General features: G+C 36.1%; 1 protein-coding gene across 1 annotated transcript; it reads right to left on the bottom strand.

The window, feature by feature from the left end:
• Positions 1 to 8,200: 8,200 nt before the first annotated feature.
• LOC110720851 (zinc finger protein CONSTANS-LIKE 4-like) lies at positions 8,201 to 10,116 on the bottom strand. Its single transcript, XM_021899925.1, has 2 exons — positions 9,039 to 10,116; positions 8,201 to 8,791 (listed from the first exon to the last, which is right to left on the bottom strand). Exons 1-2 carry the CDS (start codon positions 9,831 to 9,833, stop codon positions 8,465 to 8,467), a joined length of 1,122 nt encoding a protein of 373 aa, XP_021755617.1. The 5' UTR covers positions 9,834 to 10,116; the 3' UTR covers positions 8,201 to 8,464.
• Between the last annotated feature and the right edge of the window lie 3,748 nt (positions 10,117 to 13,864).

Below are 13,864 nucleotides of genomic sequence, written 5' to 3'. Positions count from 1 at the left end.
TCATATTCACCAAGAAATGGAGCTGTTACGTAACAACAAAAATATGCCCACCAAATAATGAATTACAAAACATAAGATTTATAACCACAATTTTCATTGACACTGAATTAGTATGCCACCGACTCATTCCGAAAGGGCTTTATTGTTTACACTTATTATAGTGGATATATATTTTTAACTTGATCATGTAGTCATGAATCTTATAATATCAAATATCACGATTTTTTTTTTTAAATAATGAATCATGAGAAATAAAGTTGTTAAGAGATGCAAATTTCACGGCATATAGCTTTATTCTAAATATATTATACTCAAATCAAATAATAAAATAGTTTATATTCATATAGAAAGTCTTTTGCCTAATTGATAGCAAAAATTATAGACTAGCAACAACAAAGTTATTGGTTCTTTAAAACAAAAAAAAAAAACAAAAATCCTTTTGTTTATTAACCGAACTACGACTTTTTGTACAAAAATTAAGGAATGACGACCCTAGTTCATGAAAAGCAGTTCCATCATCAAACTATTATATGGCTTTGTATCTAGAGGTGTCCACCGTGCGAGTCGTGCGAGCTGGGTTAGGGTTAGGTGGGTCGCGGGTTGGGGTTTCATGACACACGGCACGACACACGTAGGGTAGGGTGGGCCGGGTCGTGGGTTGGGTCGGAGAAGTTGGACACACCAGGGTTAGGTTCGTGGGTTAGACGAGTCGTGGGTGGGTCGAGCTGGGTTTGTGGGTTAGACGGATCGTGGGTGGGTCGAGCTGGGTTTGTGGGTTAGACGGGTCATGGGTGGGTCGAGCTAGGTTCGTGGGTTAGACGGGTCAAGGTGGGTTAGTGAGTTAGGGTGGGTCGAAGGGTGGGTTAGTGGGTTAGGGTCGGGTGGGTTTGTGGGTTAGGTGGGTTAGGGTCGGGTGGGTTAGTGGGTTAGGGTCGGGTGGGTTTGTGGGTTAGGTGGGTTAGGGTCGGGTGGGTTTGTGGGTTAGGGTCGGGTGGGTTCGTGGGTTAGGGTCGGGTGGGTTGTGTGGTGTTTTAATTTTTACAAAATTAACAATTTGATGGCTTGCTCTTAATTAAGATGCCTACGTATCCTTATATTATAAAATAAGGAATCAAAGCCAACGTAGTTCTTATATTGTACTTCTTTTGAAATTTGGGGGGGGGGGCTTGGACCTATCTTTAGAAAACTAAAATTTAATTTTGCAATTAAATTGTAATTTTCGAAAAATAAGTTGCCTACGTATCCCGAAAGAATCAAAGCCCACGTAGTTCTTAGCGTACCTGATTTAGACTTTTCTAGCCACCCATGTTTGTTGCATCATCATCCCCGGAAGCTGCATCATCCGTTGACGACTCCAATATCATCACAGGATCATCTTCATCGTCTTCGTCTTCCTTTAAACCTTGAGTTCTTCTTTCAGCTTGATCCCAATCTTTCTTACAAACACAAATTTGAATGCTTTCCGGAGTTAAGCGAGATCTTTTTTCATCTAACACTCTTCTACCTGCACTAAAAGCAGACTCGGAAGCAACAGATGAAGCGGGAACTGCAAGTATATCTTTTGCAATTCTCGCCAATATAGGAAAACTTTTTTTATGTTCTTGCCACCATTTTATAATTTGAAAGTTGTTGTTGGTCTCATGTTGATATGACAAATAATCACTAATAGCAAGTGTTGAAGAAGATGATGATGAGAATGATGTAGATGCTTTGTGTTTTTTTTTTCATAACTTTATCAAGAAAACCAAATCTAGAATCGGAAGTGCTAGTAGTAGTTGGTGTTGCCAAATCAAAACCATAAATAGATGCATAATGATCATAAAGGTCTCCCAAAACAGATTTGCATTTGTTAATATATTCACTAACATCATAATCGATACTTAAACTTGTATAATAAAATTCTAAAAGATTTTCCAAACCTTCAGCTTTGACACCGGGGTCAAGAATAGCAGCAATTCCATAAATGATTGGAAATTCACTAAAATAAGTATGCCACTTACGTTTCATGCTATCAAGAACGGGACGAAGTCCATCAATCTTCATATGCTCTTCGATGGTGTGAACAACTTTAACACACTCAATTATGACTAAATGAACGTTAGGCTCATAAATATAAGAGAAAATATGAGTTGCACTATCAAAAGCATTTAAAACATCACGAACAAAAGAAGCATTAGTCCAATGACTTTCGGTTATTAACTCAGTAGGATCAACACGAGTCTCATTGTAAAGTTGGGTCAAAATATCACGATACTTTATAGCATCACTCAACAACTTGAAAGTAGAATTCCAACGGGTAGGGGTATCAATAGACCATTGTCTTTTCTTAAGACCTCTCTCTTTACACATAGCTATGTACTTTCTTCTAACTGACTGAGTAATCCTAATCCATTTTATAACTGTTCTAATTGGGTTTAGCAATGGTTGCAACTCAGCGAGACCCTCTTGAACAGACAAATTCAAAATATGAGCACAACATCTAACATGCAAGAGACTACCACCCAACAACAAATTCAACTCGGAGTCATTTTTCAAATAGTCAATACACTTTGTGTTTGCAGTTGCATTATCAAGAGACAAAGAAAAAACTTTATTATTCAAGTGAAATTCTTTTAAACAATCCAAAATACGAACTTTGATGTTAAAACCGGTATGCCTTTCTTCCATAGCTTGAAAACATAGTATACGTTTTTGAATAAACCAATCATCATCCACCCAATGAGCAGTAATGCAAAGAAAAGGTTCGCCAAAACTAGAAGTCCATGTATCACTTGTAAAACTAACACGACCATCAAAAGTACGAAATAATTCAATCAAACCACTCCTATACTTATAATAAGAAGTTTGTGTATAACGTCTTAGGGTATTTCGGGGGACACGAGTAAATGCAGGTTGTAATGCAACTTTATTAAAATGCTCAACGTTTGCATTTTCACCGTAACTAAAAGGGTATTCATTAGCAATAACTAAAGTACTCATTTCATCAATCATTCTATCTTTATTATAAATGAAAGGTGTACCTCCGCCGGGTTGGTTCATGTATCCACCCAATTGTGTTTGGACGCCACCCCCGAAGGACGGGGGCCATTTTCGAACAAGTCGTGTTTATTTTGCAAATGCCGACTCAAGGTTCCGGTTCCATCTCCCGTTTTCCAATTATATGACTTGACATTTGCACCTAGCGCCTTGCAAACTAGGCATGTACACGTGAACCTCTTTGGTTGACCAGGTTGCCATCCCGGGGGTGTGACCTCAACTCGTTCAAAATGTTTCCACACCCAAGAAAAATGTGCTCGACCTCTACTTTCACCGCCACCACCTTTCATAAATCAAATTATTAAAATTAATTTTTAAATGCTATTCATGAAAATAAGCTTTTAAATTTTAAATATTTTAATTATACTTATTTAAACGCATTTTTCATGGTAATTAACTAATTGTAAATCATAGAAAATTGGAAACTAAACTAACTTTATAATCATTAATAATAGTTTTTTTAAATATTCATAACAATAAAAATTTAATTAGAAATTACCTTGAGATGAAGGTTGAGATGTTGGTTGCGATGGAGGTGGCATAGTTGAACTTGATGATTGGTGGGACTCGTGGGAGAAATGTTGTGGTGGAGACGTTTGAATATTTTGCCTATCTCCTAAACCATAATCTCCATATTCATTGACAAATTGGTTTAAATTTTCCGTATTAATTTCATACGAAAAATTTGCACCACCACTCCTTTGGCTACCACTTCGACCACCACTTTGACTCCTTCCCATTCCTCCTCTTGAGCTCATTTTTTTTTTGTATGATTACTAATTATAATATGGAGAAGAACTTTTTTTTTTTAGAATCTTAAGAATACTAATAATAATATTAAGGAGATTTTTTTTAACAAAAATATAACTCTATATAACACTTGAGAATTTGAGAACAATAAGAATTTTTAAGTAAGAGAGAAAGAAAGCTTGAATTTGTGTGGAAATTTGAGTGAAATGGAATTGGTATTTATAGGAAAAATAGAATGGATGATCATACACTTAAAAAACTAGCCGTTAGATACAAAAAACTAGCCGTTAGATACAAAAAACTAGCCGTTTTTTTTTTTTAAAATGGATGTTAGGCCGTGCGGGCCGTGCGGGTCGTGCGAATTGTGCGGGCTGTGCGGGCCGTGCGGGTTGTGCGGGCCGTTCGGGTTGTGCCGGCCGTGCGGGTTGGGTGGGTCATGCGTGCGGGTTGGGTGGGTCATGCGTGCGGGTTAGGTGGGTTGGCTCGTGCGGGTTGGGTGGGTCATTCGTGCGGGTGGGCCGTGCGGGCTGGGTTGTGCCAGGTGGGTCGGGTTAGGTGGGTTCACGGGCTAGGTGTGTCGAATTAAATGAGTCAAAACGGGTTGTGCGATTTGGGTCGAATCAAACGGGTTAAACTGAGCTGGGTTGAAATGGGTTGTGTCGAAAATTTTGGACCCACGACACAACCCGGATTAAATCCGAGCTGTGCCGGGCTGTGCCGGATTGAAACCGGGTCGGACCCACGTGACCCACCAGCCGTGCGAGTTAGGGTGGGCTGGGTCCAACCCGGCCCACTGGCCACCTCTATTTGTATCCTTCTTTTTAATGGCTTCGTATCGTCATTTTTGTCCGAAGGTTTAAGCCTAATATTTCATCGGGCTTAGTTTACTATGATCCAACACAAAGATGGAATTATAAATTGTTATTGCACTTCCGGCACAAGGGATCAAAATTAAATGTTTAAAATATCCCATAGTAGTGTATAGCAATGTTACCTATATAAGCAATATGGTCAATTACTTAAAGATTTTTATTAAAAACAAAAATTAAACCTTATTCAATAAGTGAATTGGACCACTAACTATGATATATTTTGGTTAAAAAAATGAATGATGTACTAGAATATTTACTTGATTCTAGACATATGTACAAAGTGTTTGTGTACATAGAGCCAAAGTATTAGTATATAGATTATGTACAATAATATTTCAATTAATATATTTAGATATAAAAAATATCTTAAAATTAAAGTGATGAATTTGCATGTGATGAATGGAGAAAATTATGTTCTACATGTTTTTTTTTGGGAAAGAATTATGTTCTATATGTTTTAGTTGTAAGAAGTAATAGTTGTCACTAAAACATTGTAGTATTAATTATACACACATTTTAATATGTGGTTGTTCACACCGTGTAACCAGCCATTATATGGGCTATTACGATAGTGTAGTAGGGGTTACTTGATAAATGTTTAAAGGGTTACTTCGTTAGTGTTATAGGGTTACTCGGTCAGTGTCATAGGAGTTACTCGATTAGTATTACAAGGGTTATTTGGTCAATATTATAGTGATTACTTTGTTGTTTTATAAGTGGTCAGCCACACACAAAACAATTTAGTAATTAACAAATATTGTAAAATTTATTAATCTTTTAATTACTTTAAATTATTAGTTTATATTTTTTAATTGAGATCATGTGAGAACCAAGGTGAATATTAAGAACTAAGAACCAATCTCAGCCATTGATCGCACTCAATCTGATGGCTCACGTTTCACCCGCATTCATTAATAGCATTTTCATAATTTTGCAGTTTTTGTAACTTTTTTTTTCTAGTTTTATAACTTTTAAGGCAGCTTCATTTACTTTATGACTGATTTATTTATTTTTACTAACTTTTTATTTACTTTTTAAAAATAAAACTGGAAAACACTTTGCAAAATATTACGAAAATGACATTAATGACACGGGAAGCATGTGAGCCATCCGATTAACATGATTTAAGGGCCTAGATTAATTCCTAGTTCTTATTATAGCCTTGGTTCTTATCATAACTTGGTTCTATATTTCTTAATTACATATTTACATATGCAATAAAAGAAAACATATCTTTACCATATTGACAATAGGTAGTATATGATAATTTCCTTATACTTCATTTTTTTCAACAATGTCATTCTCTTTCCTATGACTCATCATTGAGTAAAATACTACCTCAGTTACAAATTAGTTGCAACTTTGGGATATTATTTGAGAGACATAATATTCCAAAGTTGCAACTAATATGTAATGGGTGTAGTATTTAATATTATAGTAAAAAATTATACATGAGTTGTATCTTATGTGAGGAGTATAATTTATACCATAATATATTCTTATCAATTTGTCAATATATGTATATAATTTGTCAATTTTGGTGAATGAGTAACAAGCTTAGATTTGGTATGATATCAGTTTTTGTTTCTTTCATAGGGGTAAGGAGAATGAACATTTATAATACTTCGTATATTGTTATTGTATTTTGATGTATGTATATCGAAAGGGAGCATTTATACCTTAATCAAATTAGTAAAGAAATAATAATATTACATTATCTATCCAATCGTGATGATATCAAGGATCTTTTTTGTCTTTATGGTCGATATTCAGTTTAGCCAATCAGCTATAAAAACCCTAAAGGTTTTGACCTAGACCTAAGAAATCATCAATTCCATCTATATGAAAATGGAAAAGTTGATGTTCAAAATTGTTCTTATCATAGGCTTTGCAATTGCTGCAAATGCAAGAGTTCACCCTAGTTTTTCATCCATTAAGTTTACATTTATAAAAATCTTAGATACATAAATTTGAAGGAAAAAGTGCATGGAAGGCAATCCTTGGAGGAGAAAGATAATATGAGTAAGCTCACCCCCATAGGGAAGAGCCTTGCAACATCTCCAGAAACACTACTTTCGGTAGAGAAAGATGATACAAATAGGCTTATCCCCATAGGGCCAAACCCGGCGACATCTCCGGAAAGTCCTCCTTCAAAGGAAAAAGATGATACAAATAGGCTCATTCCCACTGGGTCAAACCCAGCAACATCTCCAGAAACACCTCCATCGAAGGAGAAAGATGATATAAATAGGCTCACCCCCACAGGGCCAAACCCGACAACATCTCCGGAAATTCCTCCTTCAAAGGAAAAAGATAATACAGATAGGCTGGTTCCCACTGGGCCAAACCCTGCAACATCTCCAGAAACACCTCCTTCAGATTATACAAATAGGCTCTCCCCCACAGGGCCAAACCCAACGACATCCCCGGAAAATCCTCCTTTAAATGAAAAAGATGATACGGATAGGCTCATTCCCACTGAGCCAAACCCAACAACATCTCCAGAAACACCTCCTTTGGAGGAGAAAGATGATACAAATAGGCTCATTCCTACTGGGCCAAACCCAGCAACATCTCCAGATTCACCTCCTTTGATTGGGTAAAATACAATAAATAAAAACATCACCTATTAAGAAATTACGTATAAGTTTATATTAGTTTGTTGTCTTATGTATTAAAGAATATATATATATATATACACATTTGATGGAATACTATTGATTTTGTTATGCAACAATATTGGATTGAGAGTATGTTATCAAAGTCAATTCCTGTTTAGAATGCAAAGCATGCGGTAAATTTAAAAATAATTACTTTATTTACTATTATTCAGTTTTGTCACACATATATATAAGAATAAATATATGAAAAATTGTAATTTAATGCAAGGATACAATTTTTTTTTTTCTTTTTCTATTGCAAGAGATCAATACTTTTATCATGCCAACATCAGGTTTAGGCTTGACAATATTGTAGTATTATTAACTTATTAAACTGATTACTGACAAATAAGAGAAGCTAAGATGCGTTATAGGGTGAACTCTTCACCAATTACAACAAGCCTTGCTTGGTATATATATTACGTATATAATCAGATCAAGTTATACGTCTTAAATCCAATGTATTGTGCATATACATTGTTAATAAATTAATTATATATAGTTCATCCACAAACCAAGGATTGAACTTAGCAGCTGATTTTTCAATTATTTTCATGTATTACAAAAAAGGTAGCCTTACTGCTTTAGCATATACAGTAATAAACATACAAGTATTTAATTAGCATTATAAAAATAATAACGGTGGATCATATCATGCATGATCTATTCTTATCTATTTACAATACTTAAACCATAATTTAATAAGTTTAAGGTTATAAAAAGAGCCAATAAGCTATCAGAATTTGATACGTTGAAGATTAAACAAATATAAAAAGACCCATATTATTTAATCTCCAACATGTAACAACAGAAACCTCATCAAAAAGAGAGATTCAACAATAATACTTTAATCAATTAGAACAACTAATTTAACTAACTGAATTAACGGTAGTTTAGAAAATCATCACAACAAAACTTTGATCATCATCATCATTCGTTCATTCTTAATTCATTAACAACTACAAATTACTCCTTAAAAACACATAGGAGAGATCAGCAAAGTAGCACTAAAACTTCTGCTACATACAAGATCAAAGAAAAACTACTACCTGTACACAAATAACAGAACATCACATATACTACTACACCCACCATTACAATAATAATTATAATTAATTAGCTTATTTCTTAATCTTGTTGAAAGCCTTAGAAGGACGGCACGACACCGTAACCGGGGTCGGAGGCGAAGAGACCGTCAACAGAGGCTGCTGAAACCTCGGCCTCGACATCGGTCCGCTTAGCAAAGCGGCCCTTGATGCGAGGCCTAGTTTCAGCATATGCCTTCCTAGAAGCATAGCGGATAGTTTTTTCAAACTTGCGATTCTTCCTCTTCTCCCTGTACCTTAATACCCTAGCTTCCCTATCCATTCCAATCATTTTCATCTGCTGCTGCTTGTCGAATCCGGTCGATGCCACGTCTGCCATCGCACCCGCATCCGGCACCACTCCGTAGTCCAACGACGAGGACGAAACCTGAAATCATCATTTACACAAAATACACACAGTTTTAGTCTGTATGTATGCACACCTTTATAATAAAGATTAAACCGATCCTAAAAGTAAACAACCCGGAACATCGTCCGAGCTAAAAATATATTAAAATGGTATTAAAGGTTAAAAAAACCGGAGCATCGCCCGAGATAAGAGTAGATTAAAACAGAGTATTAAAGAAAATAACTCGGAGTATCGCCCGAGCCAAGACGAGTAAAGATGAGCTTACACTGTGACTGAGAGAAGGCTGGTTGCTGAAAGAGGAGAGAGAAAAAGGCTTGCAAGCAGCAGAAGGATTATTCTCAAACCCATCAAAATGATTAGTGGGATGAAAAGAGGAGAGAGAAAACATCGACGGCTGATGATGATGATGATGATGATGTTGCAGTTCATGGTGATGGTGGCTCATTTTCTGATCCGGATCTGGAACAACCCCATCAGCGCTAAGATCCGGATCCGGTTTGGGTTCAGCTCCGAAGTCCAAATCCAAATACGGGTCAATAGCATCAGCTTCATCAGCAGCACCAGAGAAAAGATAATCAATCGACTTTGGCTCATCTTGCTTGTTCGGATTCGGAAGAAGCCATGAAGCCGCTTCGGCTTCATCGGCGTCGGAATAGTAATCATCGCCGAAGAGCTTGTTAATAGCCGCCGACTTCGCGGCGGCGGCGGCGGCGTTGGAGGGGGAGTTTTGCTCACCAGGAGGAGGAGGAGAGAGAGGGTCGTAAAAGGGGGAAAGAGGGACACGGTCGTGCCGACGAGCAAGAGGGTTAGCAGAGTGAATATCACGGTCGCAAGTGGCGCAGAGGTGTGCGGCGTCAGCTTTACAGGTGACAGTGGCTGGTGCGTGCTCGCAGACCTCGCAGACCCAGACACGGGCGTGCCGAGATGCGAGCTTGTTGGCGGCGTGGATTTTGGCGTCGCACGAGATGCACAGGTAGGCCGTGTCAGCGCGGCAGAACACGGTGGCGGAAGCGGATTTGCACGAGTCGCATAGTTTTGCTGCCATAAGACCTCCTCCCATTATCTGGCGTTTTCAATTTTTTTTTTTTTTTTTTTTTTTTTTTTTTTGGGGAATTTTCTCTTACAGCAATATCTTTGATTTCTCTCTCTTTGTTTGTAGAAATGATTTTTATTTAATTTAATTTTTGAATATTTTTTTTTTTAGGTGGGAAGTAATTAGTGTAGTAGGAAAAGGATGAGAGTGAAGGGTGAGTAGAGTCAATCAATTATCTGATCAGGAGAGAGAGGAGATCTAAGTTGGACAAATGGGAGGGTGACATGTGGATCAGCCTTAGCCACTTACTTGGGAAGACAAAAAGAAGATGATAAAATCGTTTTTTTCTCTCCTCTTACCCTCCTTTGCTTACTTGGTGGTCCTTGTTATCTCATTCATCGTTCTAATAATAGAAGTAGTAATGTAGCTAGGTTTAGATTCGACTAAGGGTCTGTTCACATTAGGGATGTCAGTGGAGCGGGTTTAGTAGGAGATCCGCCTCATCCCCGCCTTATTGGGGCGGGGATGGGTCTTGGTTTGGTGGGTGGTGGGGCGGGGATGGGGATAAAAACCATACCCGCCATGGGTGATGGGACGGGAGTGGATTTTACATTATACCCGCCCCTCTCCACCCGCCCCACTTCGTACCCGTCTTACCCCCACCTCACACTCACATCTATGTATTTTATAAAACAAAATTATATACGTTTATACTATTTTATATATAAAATAAAATAGTAGATATAATAATTTGTAATACATAATTTTATAACTAAAAAAAGTGTGAAATATTAATAATAATTTTATTTGTTGTAATTTATACGTAGTATTATAAATATATATGTTGGATTGTGTATTGAGTGGTGGGTCTTAGGTGGGGATTAAACGGGTCTTAGGTGGGGATGGATATCCAAGTGGAGGGTGGGGCGGGGATGGTTTTAAAATTATACCTGTCGGGGCGGGGATGGGGATGAATTTTGGACCCGCCGCGGGGATGGGGATAGGGATGAAAATTTTAGGTGGGGATGGGGATGGGGATGGCAAGGTCAACATCTGCCCCGACCCGCCCCATTGACATCCCTAGTTCACATTTACTTAATTTCAATTCAGTTTAGTTTAGTTCCAAGCAGTTTCAATCAGTTCATCTCAATTGAGTTCAGTTCAGTTTAGTTTCAATCAGTTTATTTTAGTTCAGTTCATTTCAATTCAATTCAGTTCAGTTCAGATCCTAATTTTCCTCTCTCATAAAATATTCATTTCAGCTCGATTCAGTTCAGTTCAGCTCCAATCAGTTTAGTTCAGCTCATCTCAATTAAGTAAATGTGATCAGACCCTAATGGTCTGCTCTGTTCAACTTAATTTTAATTCAGTTTAGTTCAATTTAGCTCCAATTAGTTTAGTTTAGTTAAGTTTCTAATTTCCTTCTCTCATGAACAATTCATTTTAACTCTTTTCAGTTCAATTCAGTTAAACCCCAATCAATACAGTCTAGTGCAATTTCTAATTTCCTTCTCTCATAAACAATTCATTTTAGCTCTTTTCAGTTCAATTCAGTTAAACCCCAATCAATTAAGTCCGGTTCAGTTTCTAATTTCCTTCTCTCATAAACAATTCATTTTAGCTTTATTCAATTCAACCCCAATCAGTTCACTTCACTTGTTTTTAGTAAATCGGAACATGCCCTAAGCAATTAAGCTAGACCTGACAAATCTGACCTAACTCTAGTGACTCGAATCATGACCCAAAATATGAAATCTATCTGATACTCGAATGACTTGACTCGAAATTAACCCAATACTCGAAATGACCTGATCTAATTTTAACCCGAACTACTTGACCCGAACAGACTAGATTCTTGAATTTCCTGATCTAAAATTACCTAATACCCAAACTAAAAATGACTAGTGCCATAAATAAATGAAACGATTTCATCCCCAACCGTAACTGAACTCACAAAGTAAACCGAATAAAATTATCGATTTGAGCTGATCCACAGTATCGACACAAAATGAAAGATCCGACCTGATTTTGACCCAACCCAACCCAAAGTCGAGCCAATACATGATGCAAAATATACTCAAAACCCTAATTGACCCGATCCAAATGTAAGCTACTCGAAATTTACCTGACATGAATAAACCATTTGTCAAGGTCTAGTGCAAGCTCATGTGTTGAGTCAGCAAACTTCGTGCTTAAGTGTTGTATTTTTTGAACAAGTCAAGAAAAAAAAATGCATCATATCGAATTTATGTCGATTTTTTATAAACAAGGCTTATACATAAATTGGCTCATAAATTGTGTCATGCTTTGTCGATAACGGGTCTGCTTAACATACAATTTTTATATTTATCTAAATTGATAAAAATATGTGGTTAACTTAACTCGTTATGCTCATGCTAGATTTTGGAAATGATGTATTGATGTTCATGCGCCCAAGCTCGACCCATGCCCTAGCTAGGGCCACATAATAAAAATGTCTCATGTAACATTTTTTTTAATACTGAACTAATACTATCTTACATCATTTAAATCTTTATTAGATGTAATTGTATTTTAAAAAAAAAAATTAATGAGCAAAACTAGAATAAGTAACAATTCTTGAACTACTTTTGTTGATATGATCTATTATAAATAAGAAGCCTAAGCTCTTATTATTAACTTTTACACATACGCTAATACACATATAACAACAACAAGAAACTTAAGCTATTGTTTTTTTTGGTGAAAAGAAACTTGAGCTATTGTTAAAGAAAAGTAAATTTAATTAAGCTCTTATTGTTTTTCTTTGATACACAACAATAACAAGCAATTACGTGAGTCCTTACTGCCTCTATCTCATAATAAGTGACAACTTTTTCTATGTCATCCATTTTAAGATAATTAATAGTATTAGACATTGTATCATTATTATTATTATTTTTTTATGAGTGTAAAATTATCTTTTAGGAGTATATGACAAGGGACCACAAATATTTACTTTTTTTTTAAAAATATATATTTAATTTTATTTATCATTTCTAAATATTGTTAATCTCTTTATTTGTGACTTTTTACATAAAATTTTGTTGAACTAATCTCATTGAATATATTCAAAATACTAAAATTTTATATATTTAATAATTAAAAATCGAAGATATCAACAATCAAATATGTGTGGACCACTCTAAGTATTGTAATAAAAACAAAAACTAAGGAATTATATATATTTTTTTTTTTTAAAAAAAATTATTATTATTTTTATTATTGCTATTATTATTATTATTATTATTATTATTATTATTATTATTATATTAAAATATCAAAAAAAAAACTTACAAAGTCAATCAATTTACAAGAAATTGGTGGGGAGCCGAGATACAATCTGAACCCCCACCCCTCTAGCTATAGCGAACTCGATCATGCTGAAGATGTAAGCAGCTGCACGAGCACCAATATCCTAAGTCTTAAACCCGCTTCAGCAACGCGACGTCATCCTTCTCTAATTCCCCCAATGAAGAAAAGGAGAAAGGAAGAAAACCATAGCCAATAGCACTGCAACGCGCCCCATACTTGTCCCGCTTCCGCTGAGCCGCCGCAGACACAACACGACCATGAACGAAGTCAAACAACCCCGATTGTGTCAAAGTTGAGGACCCCGTCAAGTCAACATATACATCAAGGCCTCTATCTCAGGAATAAAGCAACACATCTCTTCTTTGACTTTGTATGTAATTAGTTATGTTATTATTATTATTATTATTATTATTATTATTATTATTATTATTATTATTATTATAACAATATTACGTATAGCTTATAGTGTCCCAATGGTGTTTCGACTTATGATTGGATAACCCTAGACCACCTTAACCAATATGTGGGCTTCTAGAGGACAATAATAGATTAATAGTTATTGGCAAGACTTTCTCCGAGGCCTTTCAAAGGGAGGTTTGATAGGTACCTGTACATACATATCAAGGGGCATAAGAGACATTTCACATGAAATTTACCCATTTATCTCCTCCTTTCTCTCACCCCCATGTGCTGAATTTAAGTGTACCACTGGGTGATTAATAGTA

Source organism: Chenopodium quinoa, unplaced genomic scaffold (genome assembly GCF_001683475.1).
Source record: "Chenopodium quinoa cultivar QQ74 unplaced genomic scaffold, ASM168347v1, whole genome shotgun sequence".
Lineage (NCBI taxonomy): Eukaryota > Viridiplantae > Streptophyta > Magnoliopsida > Caryophyllales > Amaranthaceae > Chenopodium > Chenopodium quinoa.
This window is presented reverse-complemented; position numbering and strand designations above follow the sequence as displayed.

Bases quoted from the DNA above. Each gene is read 5' to 3' on its own strand.
- LOC110720851 (XM_021899925.1), bottom strand. From the start codon at position 9,833: ATGGGAGGAGGTCTTATGGCAGCAAAACTATGCGACTCGTGCAAATCC. The intron at 8,792-9,038 runs GTAAGCTCATCT...TGATGATTTCAG, and splicing joins AGCCTTCTCTCAGTCACAGT to GTTTCGTCCTCGTCGTTGGA.